Here is a 27,790-nt window from a genome sequence, read left to right on the forward strand (position 1 = left end):
GCCAAGTTTGACAGTTCTGACATTACAGAACACTTTTTTACCTTGCTTGCGTCACGCTTCAGATGTCATAACTGTCAAAACTTACTCACAAGTGACCTGAAAATATAAAATACCAAATAGATGTGTTTCTTGGAGGAACCACACTGTAAATAGCCTTTACAGCTCCATGGAGCCAAATTACAAAATCCTGACGTTAAGGAAGACTTTCATAGTTTTATTACGTCACGAGATAGCTGTCATAACAGTCGAAACCCGTTAAACAGTAACATGAATCTATAAAATTAGAAATACTTGCTAATTTTTGGAATTACGCTGAAAATTTTGTTTAAAGCTCCATGGCGCCAAATTTGACAGTTCTGACATTACAGAACACTATTTTACCTTGCTTGCGTCACGTTAGAGATGTCATAACTGTCAAAACTCACTCACAATTGACCTGAAAATATAAAATGCCAAATAGATGTGTTTCTTGGAGGAGTCACACTGTACCTAAATAGTCTTTACAGCAATTTTGACAATGGGATAATAAACCAAATATTCTTTTTCTTGCTAATGGGTAGTAGGTACGCACTAAAATAATAGTTTTTTTGGTACACTGTATACAGATTTCTCTACTGTGACGTGTTAGTGGACTTGTATCGCGTCTCTTTCTAGCATAAAGCGATTTGAGCTGACGGAATATGTCGATGAATGTCAGTTGTCACTGCAGTTTTCCAACTTCACACATCCTTTTTGGATAGAACATTCGCAGGTGTTATAGGTTAAGTGTCAAGTTTACATTCGATGTTTTTACAGCTTTGATAAAACTTTTTTCCATTATTAAAGCTTTAAAATGCACTAAATAAAAATACAATCAGTGAATCGTGTTAAGTTAGGAATTGCCAAGACCAAACAAAATCAATCAATAACCAATAACACGTTTAAGGTAAATCTGTCAGTTGATATTGTTGACAATTTGACGTAGAGTGACTTTACTTTGATGTACAGTGTATTTTTGTCCTCTACTTCAAATTAAAACATCAGACTCTCCTTGTTTGTCATACTATAGAATTTAAATAACCAGAAAAAAAAATTAAGAATTGTAAGGTCCATTATGACGTCACGAACAGATTGGCTCAAAAGGAAATAGTATCTGTTTTAGTCGATTTACTAAAAAACTAGTAATTATAAAATGTGTTTAATTTTTTTTTATTAAAATTCAAATTTAAAATGATAATTATATTATTATATTAATCATAAAAATAAATTTTATGATAATTAAGTTATTCCAAGATATATTTGGGACAAATAAATTATGCTGCTCTTATTAAACTTTTATAGCATTTTCTAATTTGTCATGTTTTCCGTTGAGCGCGAGAAAACGTTGAATAAATTGATAAATTACCATTGGAGATAAAAGTTTGGCACTTTCGCTGATAAATTGTATTGAACACGCATATACCTACCCGAAATATATTTTACAATTCGGCTTTTCGCAAAATTTCAATGTGTTATAAATTGTTCCAGTGGCAAATATTTTCGTATGCAGATTTATTTCCGGATGGGTTAAGTAAGAGAAACTATACTCGCCTGCTCTATTTGCTATTCATAAGAACGTCATAAATCGGGAATTATTGAGAGTAGTATTTTGAACTTTGGCTGAATTTTTACGATCTTATATTTCAGGGAAGCGCATAATTTGGCAGACGTAAAAGGGCATTTTTCGTTGCGAATAAAGTCGATTTATTACCGACTAAGAATTGAGGAGGTTAAGCGCATTTTTCGCTGACTGAAAAATCATTGGTATAAACCGATTCTAATTACCAACAATAGAATCCGTACAATTGGGTTCAATTATAAAAGATGTTCGTCCGTTGTCGGTTATCTCAGAGTTGGAATGGTTTCAATTAGTGGCAAGGCACAACGAAATGGGCAAAAGTTACAAAAACTTTGATTGCCTTCATATATCTTTCCATTTAATTCCGAAGCTCGGATATGTTCGGAATTTAAATAACACCATGAAAACTGGAGGTTTCGATAACAACAAAACCAATTAGATTTTTTCCAATCGGTATAATGCTTATCGCTTACAAATATAGTATAATACAGAGTGGACTAAGATGAACTGCCGGAGATGATGAACCACAAATCAGTGCAGTACTAACTATACGGAATGGTCAAATAAACCATTCGGTTCATTAATCTGGTAAAAAATCCACCCTGTAGCTATCATGAAAACAAAGTTAAGGGCTGTCAAAGCAGGCAGTGCTTTTTTGAACTTTATCACTTGTCGTTGTCATTTTAACGTTTCTCCGCCTCGTGCTGCCACTGAAAATTTTTCTAAGAAAACTATATAGGTTGGCCAAACAAACCATTGTTTAGCTACAATCTGGTAAAAAAATCCACCCTGTAGGAGTCATGGAACCAAAGTTATGGGCTGTCAAAGCATTCACTTTATAGAAATTTATCTTGGCGTTACTTTAGAGTTTATCTACCTGGCGTAGTCATTACAAAATTTTCTGGTAAAACTGTACTGAGTGGTTAAATAAAGCATTGTTTTAGCTACAATTTAGTAAAAGAATTTACCCTGTAGCTGCCATGGAATTAAAGTTAAAGGCTGTCAAATCCGACAATGCTTTTTGTAGCTTTATTTTGGTGTCACTTTGACCTCTGTCCGCCTGGTGTTACCACTACAAAGTTTTCTGTTAAAACTATACGGCATGGTCAAATAAACTACTGTTTTAGCTACAATGTGGTAAAAAAATCCACCCTTTAGCTAACATGAAACCAAAGTTATGGACTGTCAAAGAAAGCAGTGTTTTTTGGACTTTACCTTGTTGTCACTTTGACGTTTCTCCGCCTCGTGATGCCACTACAAATTTTTTAGTAAAACTATATAGGTTGGTCAAATAAACCATTGTTTTAGCTACAATCTGGTAAAAAAATCCACCCTGTAGGTGTCATGGAACCAAAGTTATGGACTGTCAAAACATTCACTTTATAGAAATTTATCTTGGTGTTACTTTGGAGTTTATCTACCTGGCGCCGCCATTACAAAATTTTCTGGTAAAACTATACTGAGTGGTTAAATAAAGCATTGTTTTAGCTACAATTTAATAAAAGAATTTACCCTGTAGCTGCCATGGAATCAAAGTTAAAGGCTGTCAAATCCGACAATGCTTTTTGTAGCTTTATTTTGGTGTCACTTTGACTTCTGTCCGCCTGGTGTTACCACTACAAAGTTTTCAGATAAAACTATACGGCATGGTCAAATAAACCACTGTTTTAGCTACAATCTGGTAAAAAAATCCACCCTGTAGGTGTCATGGAAACAAAGTTATGGGCTGTCAGAGCAGGCAATGCTTTTTTGAACTTAATCTTGTTGTCACTTTGACGTTTCTCCGCCTTGTGCTGCTACTACAAATTTTTCTAGGAAAACTATATAGGTTGGCCAAATAAACAATAGTTTTATTTGCTCCAATCTGATAAAAAATCTACCCTATAGCTGTCATGGAACCAAAGTTATGAGATGTCAAAGCAAATAGGGGCCTCATTTTATCTAAAAGCCAAAAATCACATTTTTATTTAAATTTGAATATCTCAACACCCAGTAGAGATATCGACGCCATTTTTAATTTGAATTAATAAGAATTTAATGCAGACAAACATATCATATCCAAAAAAGTGAGCTAAAAATCACGCTTGTCGAATTTTTAGCTCGAAAACCACAATTTTGACTTAAATTAGAATATCTCTGCAACCAGTAGAGTTATCGACGTCATTCTTGATGGGAATTAAAGACAATTTTCCCGAAAGGGGACAGATTTTATTCTCATTCAACTTGGTTGAGCAAACTTGCTGTTTTATTTATACATACATAAACATTTAAAAACGAAAAAATCTAACATTTTTGTTTTTGGCACATCTACAAGAAGTTAGGTTAGGTTAGGTTAATTTTAAAAATTAATTTTTTTCCTTGTTAATTAAAACTTATCTTTAGAAGATTTATATGTTTCATTCCCTCCAGGTCCCAAAAAGCTTAAACTACAGCAAAAACAACAAATATTATTATTGATTAAATTTGCTTCAATGAAGCCACTTTCTTAACGAATTTCTTAAGGACTGAAAATATTTTAACGCAAAAATAGACCCAAATGACATAATCTTTTTTCTAAATAAATGAAGGCACTATGCATTTTTTCAAACAAGATTTTTATATTTTTGATAGTTTATTTAAATCGTTTAAGTATTTAGTTTCCTGCAAATGTAAAAAAAAACTGACTTGGTGAGTTTTATTCTTTATTTAAAAACGGTACGTTTTTCTAACCTAAAATCCACTCTAAGAACAACTAACATATTCAGGATGATTATGAAATTTTATGAACAAAATATCTAATATACAACCTAAGCAAGTTCATGTTATCATGTTTATGCACCAAATTTTCAGAATTATTGTATCATCCTTGACAACCTTACATATTTCAATATTGCAGACTAAATTTAAGAAAATTGCAGTAACATTAAGATTAGCTTTGAAAGAAATAAAAGAAAATGTCGTTAGACAGAATATAAATCCGTTGGAGAATAAAGAATAACTAGATTAGCCAATCAGCATAAATTTTCTACAATCCTATCTCTCTCGGCTAGTTCGGGTTGCTTTCGGTATTTCAAAGAGCACAAAGAGCGGAAATTTTAACATAAAATCGTAAATAAATCACTCTAAAGCTGCCGGGCGAAGTTTCCAATCGTCGTTTTACACTTTCGTGCAGGTTTTGTAGCTGCTGCGTTCGTTTTCTCTTATTTTTTTGCAAAACCGCTCGACATCGGTTTGCAACTTGCAAAGCTACCGTGACTCTAATTACTACAACCCAAAGAACAACAAAAAGTTTGTCAAACTTTCACAGCCGCTAAAGTCTATTACTTTATACGAAGTTTATAAATTAATTTTCAAATATTAATCTACTTAGTTATACAGGGTGTTTTTAATGATTGTGAAGAATTTTAATCATTAGTTCTACATCGCAAAATAACTGCTATATTATTAGTAGAATGTATGTCAAAAATCGTTAAATAAAGTTTTGGGTGCTGAAATTTAATTAAAATAAGAAGAAAATTTACGAGCTTCTTCAAAACCAATAAAGATATATTAAATTGTTACATAAACTAATACGAAATAACGCCCCATTTATTGTGTCATTTTTACTTAAAATATCTCTAAACACACATTCATGCAATGATATACAAAAATAATTTTTTGCTCGAAAAGTGCCTAACGTACGAATACCTTTTTCTTCAGAATTGAAAGAAGAGTTAAAAATAAAATTAAATTTATTACTAAATTAAAGAGCGTATCATTTTCTGTCGTTACCTACAAATTTTCAGATATCCTTTTTCGTAATGAAGAAATTTGTAAATTTCTCTTTTTTAATTTAACTAGGGTTAAAATTGCTTGCAATTATTAAAAAACGATCTGTATAAGCAAATTGGAACTGCAATTTCCGATTAGGTATAAGAAATATAATTTATTTTTTCGGATTTTAAGTGTACAAACACAGTTATTACAAAAACCTTGGCAAGCCAATTTCTTAAAGAAACAGCGAATGTGGACTTAGAGACACAGTTTCGCTAGGGAAAAGCTTTCTAAGGAAAGCCAATTGACACGTGAACAAGTTAAAGGACTTTACGTGGTAAATTTTATTTGTTTTGTTTGCTTCGTCTGGTGTACCGTTCATATTCAGCAAAATCACATCAGTGTCATAAGCACAATTGATGTTTACTCAACCCAAATAAGGTTTTAGTTGTGTTTGGGTAATATTTATCAGTTAGTAATCCAAGAAGTAAAATTAATACATTGGAGAGGATTCAAAAGCATCAATCTCAAAAAATTGATTGAAAAATTAATTAAAACAAAAATGTAGTGTTTTTAGGGTCTATCCAAATTATATCACAGAAGATGAAATATATACAGGGTAATTCAAAATCGACCCTCACCATTGGGATCTCGGAAACTATAAGAGAACCGAGAAAGTTTAAATTGAGGCAAAGTTGCCTTTTTCTTAAGTTGGATTTAAACCTGTCAAGGTGGCCATTTTTACTAATTTTGGCATGAAAAACACGAATCCGATATCCGTTTTGCTGTAACTGCCGCCGTTTTGTCACCGACCTTGAAATTATGGCATTTTTGGCAGTTTTCAAGACATGGCACCCATAAAAAATGACATTTTGACAAATGACACTTTACCTCACAAATTTACCTTCTTCTTCTTCTTCTTCTTCTTCTTCTTCTTCTTCTCAGCCCGTATTTAACCACTCCTGGATGTAGGCCTCTTCCAAATCCCTCCACGCTTTTCTATTTCTAGCAGTCTGGTTCCAATTCCTTCCTCCAACATTCCGGATATCTTCTCGCCATCGTCTCTGGGGCCTACCAATGCTCCGTTTGGTCTCTCTTGGGCGCCAAACTGGTATCCTATGGGCCCACCTGTGGTCGTCCTGCCTTGCCACATGACCAGCCCATCTCCATTTCAGTTGTGTCACAAGCCTTAGAACAGTCACTGAAGTATTCTTATTTAAGATTAGGAGAGGGTGTTAGAATTTAGTTATAACAAATCTTAAATAAGACAAGTTGGAATTATGTTTAGTTTGGAAAAGATAAAGGTTTTTTTTGCCACATGACACAAGTTTGTGTTGTTTGAAGTTGAAGTTGTCTAATTTTTTCTTTTTATCATAAAATAAAACGTTCTAAGTTATTATGTACTCTGCTGCTGTTTACAACCCCACAGTGAAGTTAGTGGTCAGTTGAGTTGTGTTTTCAATTATTTTTAAATTCTTGTTTTAAACTTTGTTTAAATAATAGTGTATTGTCATTGTCTCACAATCCCCCAAATAACCACACAACCGAAAAATGTAAAGACTTTTCACAGTTATGTTTTCTTGAGTAGCACAGCTTTCCTATATTGTAAAGTAAATAACTACTTTCCGAAAAATCTATCTCAACAAAATTGAGTCAAAATATCTTTTTGTAAAACTATTAGTGAAAATCCGATCTTTTTAAAATAGAATCTTTCTGTTGAACGAAATTGCTTTTTTAGTTAATATCCTTTATTGCCCCCAAGATAGAAATTGTCCCTGTAACGAAAAAAAAAAACCGTACACGTCTAAGAAAAATAAATATATTTTTCCCCCGGGGGGATTCCAACGCGATGTGGCCTTGTCAGCAAAAAGTAATATAAGCGGAGCGGATATATATTTCTCTAACTCTTTATGCTAACAAAGTGGCTAGATTCTGAAATTTGCCCGAGCGATTTATTTTGATGGCGGTAAAAAAAGTCCGGCCTATATGTGTTTCTGTTGATAGAAAAAAATAGCTCGTTTTTTTTTGGGAGTTCTTTCGTAGGGTGATTTTACATTTTTCAGAGAAACGTAATGTTTTACGGTCCTTTTTTCGAATAAATTTAATTTTAGTATGGAACATTTTATAGTATTAAATTAAAATCCTGACATAACAGTTTTGGTAGGTTAAGAAGTTTTACTACTATATAAACAGAAGAGTATTGATTTGATAAGTGAGTTTGTATTTAGGGAACAAATGAGGAATTCATAGAATTAGTTATCTTGTTCTAACCTAAATTGTATTTAACCTAAAACGTATTTTACTGTTTTAACTGATTGGACTTCTAGTACCCAGTTTAAGTCCGATTTAAAATTTACTTTTTCTTCTTCTCCATTTATTTATTCTTTTCATATACTTAATTTCTAATTTAGCATGAGTACTCAACCTTTGAAGTTCCAAAACTGCTTCCTGGGCAGTTTACGACAATATTTTTTTTAGTTACTTTGGACTGTTTAAAATAATATTTTAAAAATTTTATACCCAAGCATTCAAATTGGGTTTAGTACACTACACGTCAAAAAGTTTAGGATTAAATATAATTAATTCCAAGGTTACAAAACTACTTTCCTTTATGTACATAAAAATTGTTAATAAGCTAATAAGATTTAGAGTTGTTTCAATGTTTTTTCCATTACTATACAAAGTTAAGTTAAGTAGTCTAACAAAAGTTATTTTTTTTATTAGTAACTAATATTGCAATTAAATTTTGTGAAACCAATTATAATATAAAATACTAATACGAAATAACAGAAAAACAATCAAAACAAAATAGAATAAATTAACCAAATTTAAACCTCATCAGGTTAATATTTTTGCAGTCAAATTCAAATTTGTGTTTACCAAAAAATTGAAGCAAAACCTTTATAAATCAAAAGTGGTGTATTTACTATCATATTGCGATTGTCAAAATAAATATATGAGTTAAAGAGAGGACAGAACATTTAATAGATTAAAGCAGCGGTAGTTCTGCCTCCTTGACTGATTTTAATTTTTGACTGAAATTTGACTGATATGGATGTTGCATATTTTATTTCATTATTTGCAAGTATTTTCACTACTCTTATTTTGTAAACAAAAACGACAAATTTGTTGCCAAAACCACAAAATGAAATATTACTTTTATTACTTACCAAACAGCATTTGGTTGAGCTTTAAATTGCGCAGCTTTGCCCCAATTTAAACTTTCTCGTATCTCTTATGGTTTCCGAGATCCCCATGGTGAGGGTCGAATTTGAATTACCCTGTATAGTGTTTGTAATAAATATGTCAAATAACTAAGTTATTTTATGTTAAAGACATAGTTGACTAAATTTGACAGTTTTCAACTCGGTTACAGGGTGGTTCAATATACCAGTTTGTAGCCCTTGAAATTCTCTTTAACCACTATATAGTTTTTGTAATGAAATAGTCAAATAATTGGGTTATTTTATATTGGCGTTTTTCGAATTTTGCTTTTCATACCTTTTTTGTTAATTAAAATATCAAAGTGAAACAAAAACTTTTTTGATGTGAACAGTGGCGTGCTTAGTTTTTGGCTGCTGCTAAACAGATTATGCTGATTTTTATATATATTAAATTATTACATAATTTATTTGATGTAGAAGTTTATATTCTATATTTACAGGACATATTATTCTACCTGTTCAAATAACTTTATTGGGATATTTTTAAATTTACTAAAAAAATTTACTAAACCGGTTTAGCAATACGGCACAAACAATAAGGCAAAACATATAAGCCCTAAACTTTTGACTTTTCCCCGAAAGATAAACGTTGAAACAGCATACACGCCGGTTGAAACAAAACAAACGACCGAGCTCAAAACGCCTCCAGAGACATACGTTATCGCATGTGAAAACGGCAAAATAATACGAATTTCAATTGAAAATCCACACATCCACTCATTGTATTTTTAAATTTAAAGCAAGGCTAAAAATTGTTATCTAATTTACTGGCCTTTTCCGTTTGGTAACTATCGAATTCCGAGCTCGGACGCTTTTATCTCCATTTTATTGTCCTACAATAAATGGTTTGGCCAGGATTGCATCAGTGCACATATTGCGTATTTTGCCCATGAATACCACAAACATCGATTTTACAATCAAGCCACTATAAAAACTACCATCAAAGTTTTCTCACGTAAAACATAACAAAGAAATATGACGAGTTGTCGTTTCCACAAAAATCATAATAATATTTCGACGCTTCCTATAACGAAATTCAGTATCTTTCCGTTTTTTTCAAATGAAATACCGAACTGCCAAGTTAATTCTGTTTGTCTGCCTTTCAAACACGTAATGCAAGAAATCGATTACTGGGAAAATGGATCTGGGAAATATGATATAAAGAAAACAGCGTGCGAATAATAAACGTGTTTGTCAAATTAGCGTTGGTACTTAGGAACGCTGGTTTGTTAGTAGATAATATTAAGTTATATTTTACAATACTGGTATGCCTGAAACAAAGGTAGTCACGTAATTTAGTTGATTACATAGCTACTTCATAATATGAATATGCAGAATGATTAAGGACGCAACTCGCAATATAAATGCAAATAAAGCTGGGTGGATCCATGTTGAGCATCAAAAATTATATTATAACACATTTATACACTGCTGCTTTAATTAAGAGAGTGATTTTAGCCCTAATACTTTTTTTTGTTTGTTAGAACAACAGGGATTCAGGAAAAACAGGTCTACCACAGACACCATATTCATCATTCGACAAATAGTCGAGAAATCAATCGAATACGAGATATGTGCTTCATAGATCTGAGCAAAGCGTTTGATCGAGTGAGGCTAAATGACATCACAGCCATATTGAGACGGGGCAGCATTCCGGAAGAAATAGTTAGAACTATCGAAAACTTGAACACCAGTACTACGACCAGAATACTTGTGAACAACAACCTGACCCAAGAAGTGCCAATATCAACAGGAATAAGACAGTGAGACTCTCTAAGCCCGGTACTCTTTAACCTAATCATGAAAGAAATAATAAAAGACGTTAAAAATGCGGGGCATGGTTACAGAACTAACAAAAAAGAAATAACAATACTGTGCTACGCGGATGACACAGTAATTATATCAGAAAACGAAGATGAGCTGCAGAGACTAGTTCATCAATTCTACCTGACCGCGAAACGCTACAATATGTCGATGGCTATAAACAAGACAAAATCAGTAGTTGTAGCAAAAGAACCTAGCTGTTAACGATGAAATAGTAGAACATGTGATGTCCTTCAGATACTTAGGGGTAGAAATAACCGCCTATCAAGACAGGAGATCTGAGGTAAAGAATCAAATAGATAAGGCCTCTAGAATAGCCGGATGTTTGAAAAACATTATATGGAAAAACCAGTTTCTAATAATAGAAGCAAAGACCAGAATATATAAATCATGCGTAAGGCCAATATCACATATGCCGCAGAAACCACAGCAGACACCAGCAGAACCAAGAGCATAATCCGAACGGCAGAGATGAGAACACCCCGAAGTATCACGGGACACACGCTTCGTGACAGAATACCCAACCAAGAAATAAGACGAATCTGCGACATACAGGACATTGTAAGATTGGCGAGAGTGGAATCAACACATCAACAGAATGGAAGACAATAGAATTGCTAAAATTGCGAGAGACGGAAAACCACACTCTAGAAGACCACCAGGCAGACCACCAAAGAGGTGGAGGGATAGCTGGATATCGACGTCGCAAGGTACTTAAGGCTGGAAACAGGCTGAAAGCCTTTTTCAAAAAGAAGAAGAGAAGCAGAAAATTGATATGCATTATGTGAAAAGTACCAGTCAAATAAAAAGGCAATATGAAATCAATTTCCAGTCCAGGAAACCATACAATAAAGCCAAAACAAACCGACTATTTGACCTACAGACATATTTTTCACTGTTTACAGTTTACGCGAAAAAACGCATATTACAATGGACCGGCAAAATTCTTCGTATATGTGTATTATACTTGGAAAATGTGTTATTCCATAGCGAACAACAAAGCAAATTAAATATGTATTTATCCTGTTTTGGTTGAAAGTTATCCTCCAGGATTTTTAAATGCCAATTATGGTGACAATTTTTCAGTGTTGTCGGATCGAAATATTTCAACTCAAATATTACTAAATAATAATGGAAAACTCATGATGTCTTGGAATATTTTTGGTTCAAAAATTGCAAATTCTTCTCTTATAATGAATTTCAGAATGCAAAGCCTCCAACATCAAAACAAGACATGTCTGAGCTGGCTTTTGGTTTATAGCTACGTGCAACAGGATTGGCAAACATGAAAACTATTTCCCGACGTCTTTCTGATTGAAACGTGAAATTCAAACTTTAACAAGCAGCAAGGGAAGCTTGTTTGCTTTATCGTTATTTCGGAAAGAGTGTAGTTTCTGTAATGGAGAAATTACAATTTTAAATCCACGAAAGTAAGGGATTTACCCAACAAAAGCCAAACAAATCCCTGCAAACATATTGGACTTCGGCACTGCAATAAACATCAAATAAAAAGCGAACTTTCCCCTCGGTTAAAAAGCCATGAATGGGAATTATTGGCTCGGTCGAAACGTATCCGAGATGCGATCTGTAAAATATGTCTGAACGACCCCGTGTCGTCTATGGAAATTGGCAAAAAGTTCGGAATTTATGACACGTAGAGAAATTTCAAACTTTTTTTTTGCTTAAATGGTAAAATTAAACCGATACAGTCTGTGGAAAATTTATAGCTACATTTAATAACCGCATTACCGTACTATCAACAAAATTGCAGTTTAGTTACCAATAAGTCATATCATATTGCTGTATGACGGGGGGGTGATCAAAAATTCTGTAAGTTATTGCGGTAATAAATAAAACGGCGGACATATCCAGTATCCTCGGCTATGACCAGGAAACTATATTCTCGGATGAGAACGTCGGAAAATCCGTATTTCTAATAAATCGGACAACTTGGCCGAGAATACTCATTATTATGTAGTTTATCGTACATGACCCTACTTGTAAAATTACGATTCAAATCGATAATTGAGTTGGATTGTATTTTTTGAACTTGTATGGTTGATCAATCAAACTATTAAGTTAGTAAAAAAATTATTCTAAAAGAATAATGTAGTAAAAAAAAATAATCAATTCTGTTCAAGGATTCTAACTATAAATTACTAGTAAATTTAAGGTTTGGAACCTTTAATTTACATAGGTATATAAAACTATGGGACAACGAACAACAAAAGCCTACATTCAGTATTCAGTAGATACGCCATACATTTTTACGGATTTTGGAGTTTTCAGTTTTTAATTAAAAAAGAAAAAAACTATTGATAGTGCATTAAACTCGATACTTTGATATTCGATTTACACCTTGCTCTACAGCAAAATTTGAAAAAACACCAAACCACCAAATATCAAAACTCTTTAAAACTGTAAAAAATGTCTGTGCTATAATCGTAATATACATTTTATGATAAAAAAACGCCTACAAGGGAAGAAAAATACATAAAAGAACCAAACCCTTAAGTAATACGGAAGAGCGGTCACAGGAAGAGTGGAGGAAAAGTTTGGATCGGGAAGATAACCTGATGGAAACACAAAAATGTCATTTAAAAGCTCTACTACAATTCTCTCGAGCAATTTGCCCCAAAATTACATCCCAGGTATATTCTGTAGTCCAAAACATTGAAGGAAAAATATACACAAAATAAATCTGGATCAACTTTGCTTTGCAATGAATCGAAGATAGAAACGAAGAAAAAGGAGAATTTACTAATGTATTAAAAGGGGAGAAAAAAAAGCAAATACGTTATGGCATTGAAAGCCAAGAACAATACTCAAGCTCTTAATTAAGAAGAAAAGGAAGACGCACATACAAAAACATATTGAAGAATTGATTGAAGAATTGAGATGTACTGCGACCTGATTAGATCTATTGTACCCCATCTTCTTCTGCTATCTCAAGGTTTCCTTGTTCATAGCAGCCCCTCAAGATTTAGTTCCTTTAGGAATTTCAGGATCTTGAGTGGGTCTGTTCGAGGTATTTCTTCCACAGCCAGCTGGGGTAATCCCAGTGTGTTTAATCTTCTGTAGCGTACAGCATAACACTCCAGCAAGATGTGGTGGGGTGTTTCTGGTTCTTCTCCCCAGAACTTGCGGGTACTGTCCTCTTCTAAGCCTAGCTTCCTTAGGTGTTCTCTGAGTCGATAATGACCCGTTAGAAAACTCGTTAATGCCTTGAGACTAATTTTGCTGAGGTTAATCAATGTCTTCGAACTTGCTCGGTTAAAATTGCCGAGCTGAAAAACTGTACACTACTGAAAAGAGCGTTTTGCATTGCTTATAGTTATATCCACACTTTTCTACAACCTTTTAAACCTTTCAGTTCCATACACAAGGATTCGGGATTCGACCGTAAAAAAACCTTATTTAGTTGCTTAGGAAAAGGAAGGATATGCTTCTTCTGTTTTAGTTCTTTGTGAATATCTTTCAGCTCAATTTCCACCACTGATTTATCACCACTTTGGTTGTTTTCTGTAATTTTCTGACCTGGATGGATTATTCCTCTACTAAATGGGACATTAATGGTATTTCTACCTTAGTAGGTAATGAGTTCTTCACAATCTTTTGATTGCAAAATATCATCTTTTGCAATACCATTTTCTATAAACACTACATCCCTAGCTTGACTAGGTTCTTAGTCAATGGATCAAACAAACTCTAAGCTTTACTGTCTTCACAGTAGCCTACAGAAGTGTGTTTTTTACCTTTAGGTCCCAATTTGCCCCTTTTGCACATACGCCCAAGAAGGCTTGGGTGTGTGTGCAAAAGCTTTAAATATGGAGGATAAATAAAACAGAAAGGGATAAGTAGACCAGAGATATGTTGTAGCGAAGGAGTGATAGGAAATTTAAAAAAGATTAATGTATGTGGTGATAGGACACCAAATTAATGGAAAGGACATGTTGTCGTTTTCTTTCAGAGGCAGAAATGAACAGGACAGAACTGAGAAAGTTTGTCTTGATGGACAATGGGAGGGGTAGAGAAGAACATGTTAGGGAGAGGTGTTTGGTTGAAGAGAAAGTGGGAATAAGAAGAAAGAGGATTAATAATTTAATAAATATGTTTTAACTTTTGATGCTACAATAATACAACTGTTACAAAGGAAGTAAAACAATTAAATTTTGCAACTAAAAAGTCTTAGTAGGTGTAACTGAAAACAAAAACAAAAGTCGAGGTCAAGGTGAGGTAATAATTGATTTAATAAGTGACAAAAAATAACTAACAAACGATAATATGCTATTAAGAGAATACAAAATGTATGTTAATTATTACTAGTATTTATGTTATGTACAATATACAATAAATAAATTGTAGGAAAATTAATGAAAAGTTACGATCTATAATCTATTTGACTTTGTGTCATTTATACTCCCAATAATATACCAATTATCTATTAATTATTGTTTTTTATCCTTTATTTATTTATTTTTTTCTCATATTCAAAATACTTTTTTTTAGGATATGGATCTGTAGCGCCACGAACTGCTTGGGGTAAACTGGTGACTATCATCTACGCCTTGATTGGAATTCCTTTGATGTTACTTTACCTAACCACCACTGGCAATCTGTTAGCTAGGAGTTTTCGAAAAGTTTATGGAAAAATTTTCAAAAGGTATAATGAAGCTATTTGAATTATAACCACTTAAACAATGATTTCACTTTCCATACCTACACATATTTATAAATTGTGCCACTGCTGGCATCCATGTTTGTTTTGTTCTTCCTTTTCCAGGTTACACCCTTTCATGTTTCATCATGTGAATGTTAGTAATTTTTTTGAACCTGCTTTCTTACAGATGAAGTTGCCTGATAAAGCCAACAGGCCGACACGTGTCGTCGAGTTATTATCCCTGTTCCTTGACAATTTTCTGTTTTATTTATTGTGACAGCTTTTTTAAATAATTTTAATACTAGTTTTCCCAGAGAATTGGATTATTAGGGGAATTAAGAAGAAAATTGTACTTAATTGTTAGAGGCAAATGACACTAAGAACAACCCAAAGTTGTGATTCTACTAACTATTCTTTTCATTGTAAATTTTTTTTTTCTTTACTTAAAAAAAATCCGTTTAGGGTAAGGAAAGCAACAAAACTAACTTTTTAATATTACATATTTAAGATATCGAGCACTGGAACGCCACTGGAAGACATAAAGATCATTCATTTACTGAAAACTTGACATCTTATCATAGTTCGAAACACTGTTCAATTTCAATAAAATCGGCCTAATGGTCTTTGAGACATTTAAAAAAAAATGTTTTTTTAAAAAACTTTGACACCCATTATCTTAATACCCAGCATTTGCGGACCCATGTTTATATGAAACTTGAGCAATAAAATATGCCAAGGAATCACCTCCTTTCGTTTGATTGATATTTAAGAACACCCTGTATATATTTCATATTATTGACTTTTGGCATTGGGATATCTTTTCAAACAAGGTTAGAAACGAGGTTAGAAACGAGGTTAGAAATAAATAACAACAAAATATCAAATTTTCAGTTATTTTCGGATATCAAAAAATTGAAATTTTAAAAACGGAATTTGATTTAGCTTTAATTTACTCAGCTTCGCCCCCATTTTAAACTTCGTATCTCGTATAGTTTTCCTATAGAACCCAATGGTGAGAGTCGAATTTAAAATACCCTGTATAGTAATTTTCTACAAAGCTAATAATACATAAGAAAATACTGCTAAACTGAAATATTTTGGGATTATTAAAATTAAAATCGAGTTTTCTGGACAGACCTTCTTTTTGGTAAATATCTGATTTTTATTCAGTTATCCTGTATTTTATTTCTCACCCTATTTTTGGAAACAGTATTTACGTTTTCACTAGCAATCCTATTCCTATTAAAATTTCTATACTCCTTTTTTGCAAACTTGTAACATCCATTATAAACTTTTAAACAACATTTTAAGGAGAAACTTTAATAGAAAAAGTCCCAATTCTCTTTTAGGGTTTATGATATTATTATGAAGACTAACCACGTTTTCTATTTTCATTTAGTAGCGCAGCTCAAAAAGCCCAACAACAAAGCCAATGTCGTTGTAGAGGCACTGTTCGAGTTCCAATGACATTATGTTTGGTGATAGTATTAGCGTATATTTGTTCGGGAGCTATGCTCTTCCATCGTCTGGAAAATTGGTCGTTACTGGAAGGTAAGTTTTTAATTCAGGACAAAACTGAAATAAATTTTTTGATATTTTTATAGGTAGTTACTTTTGCTTCACAAGCTTGGGCACAATAGGATTTGGTGACTTACAACCTGGCAAAAATGCAGAAGAACTCTCCTTCTGTGCCTGTTCAGCTTATATACTAGCAGGAATGGCAGTGGTTGCAATGTGTTTCAGTTTAGTCCAAGAACGAATCGTTTCCATATTAAGGTACACAATAAATCCATGCACCATAAAAAAAATCACTTTTTTCGCAATTTTGAATTCAATAAACGCTAAAAATAAATCACTTTTTATTTTGCGTGGGAAAGCGCCCGTGTGCGAAATATACTGTCTTTTTATCCGCGAGTTCTCTTTTGCTTCCGTTTTTCGTGACAAATGTACGGAATATTAATAATGACCGACACACGCATTGGTCTGTGTTAAAACAATAATCGGTTTTCGTTTTCTTCTTAGATATATTGGGGCGTCGTGTTCGAAATCCCCAAAAAAATCCAAGGAGGTGGAATCGGAATTGGTGTTGCCGGATTCTTGACAACGACCCACCACCGAGGGTGCTGCACCCTCGAAACTTGATGGCAGAAGGTCCCCTCCTGTGCTTCACCATAATAGTTTGCCGAGGAAAAGTAATTTTTATAGAAATACTCCTGCGAGAAGGTCTGCTGCAGGATTAGGTGAGTTAGAAGTTTTCATCGCTATAATAGTATAATGCGTGTAATTATACACAGGGTGTTTCATAATCTATGCACAGGAGTTCAAGATATGGAAGCTCGTCTGAAAAAAATTAAAATAGTTGTTCTATTGACTTACCCTCTAAAATGGTGTATTTATGGGGTATTTAAATGGTTTTTCTACATAAAACTATAGCACACATACAAAAAGCTGTTTTCTGTACGATACAAAAAGTTTCGGAGATATCTGCAAAAAAACTAATTATTTTTGTCAGTTTCAACACTCTGTATTTCTAAAATACATTATTTTAATAGAGACTTTTTTTCATAAAATTATTCTTAGCTAAAATTATACTTAGCTCTTTAATTTCTCTTTTACTTTTTTTTCTGTTTTTTTAAATTTAGTATTTATTTTGTCTTCTTTTAACTAGAATAAAATTTTTTCAAACAAAAAGTATAACCTCTAGTTTTGTCGACTTTTGTTCTTCTATTTTCTACTTCTAATTCTCCTTTTTTCAATCTGGTAGAAAACAAGTTTTGGCTCAAAAATTATAATTAGTCCTCTAATGTTATCTCCTCTTCTTCTCTACCTTCAATTACTTCTTTTAATTTCAGGCGCCCTTGCTTCTCCGTTTCTTCTCTCCTTTCAGTTTGAAGCTTTTTGCTCTGTATTTCTTTTCTCTTTCCAAACATATACTTCTTTAGGGCGAAAGGTTTAGTCGTTTGACCGCTAGGGAGCCTCAAAGTTGATCTTTTGGCATAAATACAGAACGAAACATACGATAAACCACCAAATTGAAATAACATTCCATTTTTTTTCACTGTCAAAATTACCACTTTTGACATTCGTGACGTAGCTGTCGCTTTATAACCGAATTTGACAGCTGTCACTTACTCACAACTGTCAAAAACTAAACCATGGAGCTAGAAGGCTCCGTTTACACTATTATAGTTGATCCAGTTGACAGCTGTCACCCGTCCAAGTAGGACATGAAGGTATAAAACCTATAATTTTTTTACACACCTTGTATCTGAACGAGACTAATAATGGAAATTGTATTATTGGATTTTGCCATGAAATGCCCGAGTATACAAAGGTGTTTCAAACATTTTTTAAAATGCGAATGTGACGTTTTTACTTTGACACGTGTCGAATCAAAGCAGAACTGTTAAAATCCGAGCCATAAAGGTATCTTCTTCTTTAAGTGCCATCTCCTCTCAGAAGGTTGGCAATCATCATGGCTATCCTCACTTTCGATGCTGCAGCTCTAAACAACTCAGTTATACCATCCTCTCAGGTTATTCAACCAAGAGATACGTCTTCTTCCTCTGCTTCTTTTCCCCTGTATCTTTCCCTGCATAATGTTCTGCAACAATACATATTTATCTCCCCTCATCACATGGCCCAGATATTGCAGCTTCCTTATTTTAATTGTGTTTAATATTTCCTTTTCTTTTCTCATTCTTCCCAGTACCTCCTCGTTTGTTACCATGTCCACCCAACTTATTCTCAAGATCCTTCTATATGACCACATCTCGAATGCTTCCAGTCGGTCGCTTATCTCTTTCTTTAACGTCCAGGATTCCATCCCGTACAGCAACACCGAGAAAACATAGCATCTCAATATTCTGACTCTAAGGTGTAGATTAAGATCTCTACTGCATAACACATTCCTCATTTTGTTGAATATGGTTCTGGCCTGTCCAATTCTTGCTCATAAATAAGGTATAAAACTACACAAACAGCTGAAAACCAATCCATCCAAATCATGTTTAATGCACTTTACAGCTTCATGAGTAGGATTGGTGACATATGGCAGTCTAGTAGCTGTTGCGCAAGTAGCATTTGGCAGCTGTCACTGTCACACATGTTGGACAAGGATTTTTAGAACAAATTTGTTTTTTGTCAACTGAATGAGGTTAACAACTGCAACAATTGAGGTCTAATTTTTGACAGCTGTCGCTTTGTATTGTACTAAATTTGACAGTTGTCACTGTCACACAAGTTTAACTAGAAATTTTCGCACTTCACTTGTCTTGAAATCAAACAGAAAGTTACTAAATGGCCAATATCTTTGGAACTGCGGCACCGATTGATGTCAAATTTTTGGCAGCTGCAACGCAAGCATACTAAAAAATAAGTAGTTGTACTATATATGACAGCTGTCACTGCCAGACGACCGTAACAGGAATTTTTGGAAAGTTATGTTTGTGGTCTAGGGAGAGTTTAACTGAGATGATGATGAGATGACTGCTTAAGGTAGGGAATTGTTAGTTTTTGAGAGTGTCACTCAAACGTCAAAAAGTAACTGTTTTAAATTTGACAGCTGTCACTTGCCCACAACTCCGACTAGAATTTTCTGAAACTCTTCTTTTACTGCCAAATGAGAGTCTAGGCACAAAACAGATTGACTCTGCGATTTAACTAGAGACCCAATAAAGCTCAAAATTTTGACAGTTATTCACCTGTTACCAGACATTGATTGTACTAAATTTGACAGTTGTCACTGCCAGACAACCGTAATAGGAATTTTTCGAAAGTCATGTTTGTGGTCTAGAGGGAGTTTAACAGAGATGATGATGAGATGACTGCTTAAGGTAGGTAGCTGTCAGTTTTGAGAGCTGTCACTCAAACGTAATAAAGTAACTGTTCTAAATTTTTGACAGCTGTCATTTAGCTACAACCGACCGGGTTAAGGAAGGGGTTTGAAGTTGTTTTGAGTTTGTGTTGCTACTTTTATGACTTTCTGGTCGGGATTTCGAGGTTGCCGCTTTTGTCACAATGTTGTTGCAATAACAGCTATCAGATCTAGCATCCAGTTGATATACTGGAATGAAGGTTTTATTCTTTGGTTATCAAGCCCTATATCCTCTCTGTGGGCCGTATTGGCAAAACCGGTCAGAGAATTGGAATTGATAAACGAAAAACAAAACCTCGCAATTTTTATGAGTTTATTTGGCTCGTATTTTGAACTGTTATGACAGGGACAACTGTCAAGATAAATCCCATAGAGCTATAAAACGACAAAACCATGCTTAAAAGAAAGGAAAGGAAGGAAATTAGTGTCAATTCACTAATATGAATTTTATAGGTTAATAAGTATAATTTTGACAGTTGTGACGTTTGCCTGTCCGTTTTTAAGATGCTACATATCATTGAAGTGACAACTGTCACACGACAAAATGGCGGCTAGGCTGTCAAAATTCCTAAATAAAATAAAGTTTATTTATGTTTTTCCCATTTATTTTTTATGTACTTTGTTGTTGTGAATAACTTCCTTATTTGACTGACAAGGAATGGACTTTTATATGTTGATGGATAGCCATGGCCACATGGACTTTCTATCAATTTACTTCCGGTATAACCGGAAGTGCCACCATTTTGAAAATATTTTAGATGATTGACCTTATAATTTGATATTAACAGGTATTTTACTCAACAATAATCTCTCCTTTAAGTGATATTTCCAGATTATATCTTGCAGCTTTAACCTTCTGGTAAAAGGTAAACCCTTCAGGAACATTTGGAATATAGCTCATAATAATAAACGCGTTAGTGGATTCGGGACAAAATTTCAATATACCAAATTTCGCACCATATCATTCATTATCTTCTTCTCTATTATCTCTCCATTGGTGTATGTGAATACTACATACACTAATACAATACAACACACACACACACTGGATACACTTCAACAAAGAGAAAAATCTAATAATGTTTTAATTTTGAATCTAGGTGCAGAGCCTCTGATAGAGTATTTCGTACCCCGAAGTATGAGCGAGTTTGATTTATCAGTCACTGGAACAGAATCGCCTACCATTCCCAATTTTCTACCACTCACCATGAAACCACCAAGAAAAAGAGATACAAATTCCATGGCAAAGCAGAAAGAGAAAATGGTTACGTTTGAAGACGAGCTTTCTTCCAGAATAGGTATGTAATTAACACCATACCAAAACACTATTTGTAATTGATGTTTTGCCTAGGAGCTACTTCAGACCTTCAGGACGTGTTCATGTGACAAAAGGGATAGCAATTACCAAAAGACGTGAAACTGTCTGACTTAGGCAATTTAGAGACAGTAAAAAAAGAGTTGAGGGCGTTTAAAAACTTTAAAATTTGTGAAGACTTGAAGAGATGTGAAGACAATTGTTCGTGCAATACTGAACAGGACTGCGATATTTGTAAAGTGCTCGATTTCACTCTAAAACAGGAAAAGTTATAGTTGAGAGTGTTAGTTGATCAAGACAATGAGGAGGATGAAGTGAACGATTTCTGAATTTTAGTGTACTGTTGTATATTTTGTAAGTAAAACACTTTGAGAGTGTGTATGGTTATCAGCTAGTTTAATCAGTCTGATTAAGAACTGAAAAAGGTTTTGTAATGACTTTTATACTGGATAGTATAATAGAATTCACACTTATAGTTATCTCAATAGAACACACAGGGTAATCAAGTTGATTGAGAATAATTTTTTTATTGTTTTATTGTCTTTACTCAATGCTTATACTGTTTTTTATTTCTAACTAATAAAATCAATATTTGCTGTATAGGAACAAGTAACAACCCATTTTCCACTAAGCTCTATAATAAAAATGTAAATACGTCAATGATTCAATTGACAAATCGTGAAAAATGTTAAGTATGTGATATCGATATTCATAATATTCTTTTTGGTTTATTTCCACTTGTATATTGTAATTTTTACTTGGTAACTTTAAATACAATAAAATAATATAACTTTTTCTCTGTTTTTATTTTTCAAATTTTTTGAAGCATTATTATACAATTATTATTCTAGGATCGTGTAAATCCAAAGCCAAAACAAAGACGTAAATTTAATCATTTTTGTTCAGCTTGATATGTTTTTTCCTAGTTTGAAATTACTTTACTGATTTCAGTTCAGTTGTGGATTTACTCTTTACCATTAAAATCAGAAGAATCTCAGATTATCTTATCTGAAAGTACTTTAATTAAATTTACTTTTCTTGTCTACTGTATCTAATTAAATCAGAGACGCACTTAACCTTTTAACCGTATTATTTTACCTATTTAAATTTTTCTTATATTTTGTAACCAGTACGGACCTGTTTATATTAAATTTTGATTGTACAAAATGACTTGATCACTCAATACTAATAAGCTAATCATCCTCAAACATGGCTTCCGCAATACACCTGGTCATATTAAGTGTCATTATTTCAGAAGTTTTTGCTGGAAATGATTTAAAATCCAACCAAGATGTCGGATTAAATATTGTAAGTTTATACTGAAGAATTGCACTTCTTGTTGCTTTAACGGTCAGTTTTCAGTCCCAATATTTAAGCAAATATGGCTACGAATTCGAAGAACACCCTATAGAGACTGAAGATGGATTTGTGCTCTCTCTTCATAGAATACCAGCTCAAAGCGCAGGAGCACCTGTTGTGTTTTTAGTGCACGCGTTTTTGTCTTCAGCTTTTGATTGGGTTTCACAAGGTCCTGGTACATCATTGGCACTATTACTGTGGGATTTAGGTAAGTTTCTTTTCAGTTTAAATTATGCAAAATTAGAGAAAGAAACACAGAGAAAACTAGTCACTGTTATGCTTTACTTAGAGCAGCAGCATCATCAGACCTAAAATTTGTTTTTTTCTGTTAAGATTTTTCTGGTAAAACTGTTTGTTTCTAACGGTTCAATTTTGACTTGTTGACTTTTAATTTAAATTTTTTAATATAGGAGGATAATAAATTTATGGCAACAAATACACAGGTACCTCAGCCCCATTTTTGAAACTTTTTGAGTTGGACAACTACGGTTTAAGCTATTTTCTCGTCAAAACGACTATAAGAATAATAATTCACTAAACACCTCTTCTTCTTTTTTCAAAATTTTGGGGCCTTTAGTAAGCTCAATTATTTAAATTTTGTTGCAATTAGCCTGATTATTTAATTTAGCACACTTTTACGCTCTCCTTAAAAAAAGCTAAATTACTCTTCTGTGACAATTTTGGGGCAATTACCCAGCTCAATCATTTTAGCACACTCTTCCTTTCTAACGCAAACCGAACGTAAATTCTTTTTTCTTGAAAATTTTGGGGTAATTAACTATCTCAAATATTTAAATTTTGTGGGAATTAGCCAGCTCATTTCCATATACTCCTTCGCTCTTCTTTACTTACGCTAAAAGAAACTAAAGTCTTGTTCTTTCAAAATTTGAGAGCAATTAGCCAGCTTAATCATTTCAGCACATTCTTCCGCTCTCCTATAGTGAGGCTAAAAAAATACTGAATTTCTCTTCTTTCAAAATTTCGAGTCAATTAGCTACTAGCGAATGGTAGTTGAACCTTGTCATATGAAATGCATTGCTGTCAAAGTGACATTTCTGATTTGAATCAGGTTTAAAGGTTGATCCTCTGCTGTACAACTTGTCCTAAAAGAAACTTATATCTGGTTCTTTCAAAATTTCCGGGCAATTAGCCAGCTCAATTATTTTAGCACATTCTCCCGCTCTTCTACTCTGATGCTAAAAAAACGATATTCTTCTTTTTTCCAAATTTCCTAGTAGTAATTCGGCAGCTCAAAAATTGAAATTTTGGAACAATTACTCAGCTTAAACATTGAGATTTTATGGCAATTAGTAAGCTCAATACACTCCTCCACTCTTCTTTTCTGGCACTAAAAGAAATTAAATTCTTGTTCTTTTAAAAGTTCAGGGCAACTAACCAGCTCAATCATTTCAGCACAAGAAAACTAAATTTTGGGGCCTACTAGCCAGCTCAGACAATTAAATTTTAGGACAATTAGCTATAAAATGTATTTTGAGGCGATTAGCACACCTTGTATAGATATTTATCATGGATTTAATTTAGTGTTGACTTCTCGTAGTAAACTAGGCTAAACTCGTATTCTAGGTCTATGTCTTAATTATACTAATAACTACATTTACATCAAAATCATAGATTCTTATATAACAATCTGTTACAAGTAAGTAAGTGCTCTCTTAATTTGTAATATCACGCGAGTTTCTAACACTTAAGATAACTGAATTAAAAAAAAAAAGCTTTGTAAGTATTTAAAAATAAACAAACATTAAAGTGAAGAACATCTGATGACAGTCGCATTACGTCACATAAAATTATATTTCGTTCCTGAAACTTATATTCGGTTTAATTAAAAATAAGAACGTTTCAAACCACGTGGTGATTTAATAGTATATTATATAATAAGTGTGCTACAAGTAGGTTATTACCGCATGTGTGAAACTTTCAGGCAATAGAGATAAAAAAATCACAGTCTGAACCACACTTAACTTAAAAATTTGGTTTAAAGTCAGCTTAAAGTCAACGATGCAAATGGTCGTGGTGGACCTTGCTGTATTCTGTGGTCGCCGTTTCTTATTCGCTTCTCAACATGGTCCCTTCTTCTGTAACTTGGCCGATTTTCCTTCCTTCCGAACAGGAGTATGTAACCAGACCCCAGGTCTATAACATCTGGTGCCTTGTCGACGACTTCTTCCAAACTTGCACTTTCCTCCAACTTGTTCATTCCTAAGGCGATGTCTCGACGATGATGTGTTTCCAATATTTTCTGTGTCCGGAATGCTTCACTTTTTAGAACCACTCTTCCGCAAAGCGTTTCAGTTTTAGCCATATTAAGCCGCTTGCAGCCTTCTTGACAAGGTCTTGCCTTCATGGCTCTGGGCAAGTAATTTCCTTACAATGTAACCTTTCTTGTCGTCTGTTCGAGCATCTTAAACACTAAACTCGTCTTGATTAGTCTTGATGACGCTATTCTCCAAATCCAAATGAAATTTATATTGGCGCATAAGATCCAGTCCCAACAGTACATCATCGGTTAGGTTGGCTACGAGAACCAAATGATTGAATTCATGCTGTCCAAACTAGATTTTAGCTTCATGGATTCCCAATACAGGCATTGTATCACCCCCGGCTGTTTCCAATATAAACTTTGCTCCGGTATCACTAAATTTGCAATGCTTCACTATGTCTGGTCTTACTATGGTGAAACAAGTTTCAATATCAACAACCAATTGACAATTCTTTCCGCAAGAATCGTGCAGACGGCTTCCTTTGGTAATTTTGATAGTTTTGCCCATCCCATCTTTCCTGGTTCTCTGTTATTCTTGATTTAGGGCATTGAGGTTGAACGTGCCCTTCCTCTCCACAATTCCAGCATTCAAAAGAACGAGAAAATAGATGCGTTTGCTCAGTACGATTGTTTTGCCCCTTTACTTTACTCACGTTTCCATTAGCTCCTTTCGTAAGGTCTCCAGTCGGGTTGGGTCAGCTCTGATTGGGTACTTGAATGGCCTGGGCTTGAATAACGATTCCTGTACTCTGGTGTTCGGCTTCTTACTTGGCGCACTTGTGCATGTCCTCGTGACACTTGCTTTACTGTCTCAAACTCCAAAGCGTAGGCAAGGGCATCATGTAATGTTTGGCACCTGTCTAATCTTGAAGCTTGCTCAGTATCACTCTCTTACAAACGCTCCTACTGCTAAACGCTCTCTTATGTCCTGGCATGCAGTTGGGTAAGCCAGATAAACTAAACGTGCAATGTCAGCTTCGTATTGCTGTAAGGTTTATTGGCTTCTGCTCGCTAACTGTGCCTCGTAAATTTGCTCTAGGTGCTTGTTTTCAAACCTCATTTCTAAGTAAGTAGTTTTTATAATAACTATCATCAAGGGTCTGCAGAACTTCCAGGGCTTCTTCTCGAAGGGACAAAACCAAGGCAGTGGCTTTGTCACTTGATGTCCAACTGTTTACCTCTGCAGCAGCCTAAAACTGTTTTTTGTAAACCGGCCACGAGGTCTTGCCGTCGAAAACTGGAGATGTGATATTTGAGCAGGCATTAGTACTGGCGACTAAGGTTGGCTTTAAGGATTTTTCTTGTAGTTTGTCAACTTCTTCTTGTAGTTTCTGAACAGTGTCTTCCACTCTGCCTATTACCTCCGTCACTTCTTCAATGATGTGGGTAGCTTTTCCCTCAATGGTTTCCATCATGTGTTCCATCTCACTTTTCATTTCTTCTTTTCATTTTTTGTCGTTAAGTGGAACATTTCAATAAATAGTGTTGATTGACGTACTGGATATAAAACTATCAAATAAACTGAATTAACTGTTTTGATAAACTATTAATTTGCTATCATTTTGTAATCAGGTTACGATGTATGGCTTCACAATGCTCGAGGAACACACTACTCATCTGAGCACACAATCTACAACAACACCCAAGAAGAGTACTGGAACTTTACATACCATGAAAAAGGAAATTACGATCTAAAAACCAGCATAGACTACATCTTGACCACCACTAATCAGGCCAATTTAACTTTAGTAGCCCATTCGCAGGGTACTTCTTCTGCAATGGCACTTCTGAGTACTAACACTCAGTACAACGACAAATTAAACCTTCTAGTTCTAATGAGTCCTATTGGATATATGGGTGGGGTTACTAGTCCTATACCGTTATGGATGGCTGATCATATAACAGAAATTATGGTAAGTCATACTTTCTTAATTAGGGTCACTGTACCAGTAATTGACCATGATGTGTCGATGATCTTCGATTTACTAGTAAATGACCATTGAAGAAGAGCTATGGAACTTCATTTAAAATAGGTCAAATACTGGTTGCTAGTCAATTACTGCTGAAATAACCCTATGTCAGTACTAAAAATATGCAGTTTTAGTTAGTTTTGGACTTACTCAAAGTGTACGGATATTCATACTCTGAAAATGTATCTCATGTTATTGGTGTAATCTGCAGCATCGATGGTTTTACGGAAGTGTGTAATGATATTTTAGGACTTCTTTGTGGTTATGATTCTGAGCAAGCAGACTTGGTAAGTGTTTTTTGCTATCCTGTTAATTTTTTAAGTCACAAACATTTTTAGGAGTACGTCAAACTGTTCGTCTCTGACAAGCCTTCAGGAGGTTCAGTCAAAGAACTGCAGCATTACGGCCAAGAAATGAATTCCGGTAATGTTTTTTAAATACCAATGTTATCTAAATATTTACTACACAGTATATAATTTTAGGTGCTTTCAGACAATTTGATTATGGCGTTTTAGGAAATTTAGTGCATTATGGTACTACAGAACCACCAAGCTACGACCCTTCCCTTATTACTGTACCAGTGGCTACATATTATGGCAAAAATGATTTCCTCGCTTCAGTTGATGTAAGGTTTAGCTAGTTTGACTAAGGCATTACCCTTTAATTGAACTATGTTTCAGGATGTGGAGACTTTGGTAAAGCAGTTTCCAAATCAAGCAGAATTGGATTTGATTGAGTATGAAAGTTTTAATCATTTGGATTTTATATTAGCCAAAGACGTGAAAACTCTAGTTTATGACAGAGTTCTTGCTGTCATTGCAAACTACACCACAATAGTGTAGACATAAAAGTAAATATATTAGTTTACTTGTTTTATGTTTTTTATTTCTTTTATTAGTAAGCATCTCCATGTCAAAGTAACCAAAAAAATGGTAGGGATAGTGTACTGGGC

General features: G+C 34.0%; 2 protein-coding genes across 4 annotated transcripts in view; both read left to right on the forward strand.

The window, feature by feature from the left end:
• The window catches only part of LOC145725951 (TWiK family of potassium channels protein 7-like), a 255,546-nt gene extending 233,523 nt beyond the window's left edge, over positions 1–22,023 (forward strand). For 2 of the 3 annotated variants that reach the window (XM_081974882.1, XM_081974883.1), the window contains 6 exons: positions 14,887–15,040; positions 16,437–16,588; positions 16,642–16,813; positions 17,060–17,277; positions 21,014–21,211; positions 21,265–22,023. In XM_081974882.1, coding sequence (XP_081831008.1) covers positions 14,887–15,040; positions 16,437–16,588; positions 16,642–16,813; positions 17,060–17,138 — 557 coding nt within the window. In that variant the 3' untranslated portion in view covers positions 17,139–17,277; positions 21,014–21,211; positions 21,265–22,023. The remainder of the gene's footprint in view (positions 1–14,886; positions 15,041–16,436; positions 16,589–16,641; positions 16,814–17,059; positions 17,278–21,013; positions 21,212–21,264) is intronic. The other variant, XM_081974884.1, reaches the window with a different exon arrangement.
• Positions 22,024–22,374: 351 nt separating this feature from the next.
• LOC145725950 (lipase 3-like) lies at positions 22,375–27,710 on the forward strand. Its single transcript, XM_081974881.1, has 7 exons — positions 22,375–22,536; positions 22,591–22,795; positions 26,441–26,781; positions 26,973–27,125; positions 27,177–27,261; positions 27,321–27,463; positions 27,519–27,710. Exons 1-7 carry the CDS (start codon positions 22,438–22,440, stop codon positions 27,678–27,680), a joined length of 1,188 nt encoding a protein of 395 aa, XP_081831007.1. The 5' UTR covers positions 22,375–22,437; the 3' UTR covers positions 27,681–27,710.
• Positions 27,711–27,790: the final 80 nt, after the last annotated feature.

The sequence above is a fragment of the Ips typographus genome, linkage group LG3, assembly GCF_016097725.1.
Source record: "Ips typographus isolate SLU linkage group LG3, UJ_Ityp_2.0, whole genome shotgun sequence".
Classification (NCBI taxonomy): Eukaryota; Metazoa; Arthropoda; class Insecta; order Coleoptera; family Curculionidae; genus Ips; species Ips typographus.

Bases quoted from the DNA above. Each gene is read 5' to 3' on its own strand.
- LOC145725950 (XM_081974881.1), top strand. From the start codon at position 22,438: ATGGCTTCCGCAATACACCTGGTCATATTAAGTGTCATTATTTCAGAA. The intron at 27,262-27,320 runs GTAATGTTTTTT...ATATAATTTTAG, and splicing joins CGGCCAAGAAATGAATTCCG to GTGCTTTCAGACAATTTGAT. The intron at 27,464-27,518 runs GTAAGGTTTAGC...ACTATGTTTCAG, and splicing joins ATTTCCTCGCTTCAGTTGAT to GATGTGGAGACTTTGGTAAA.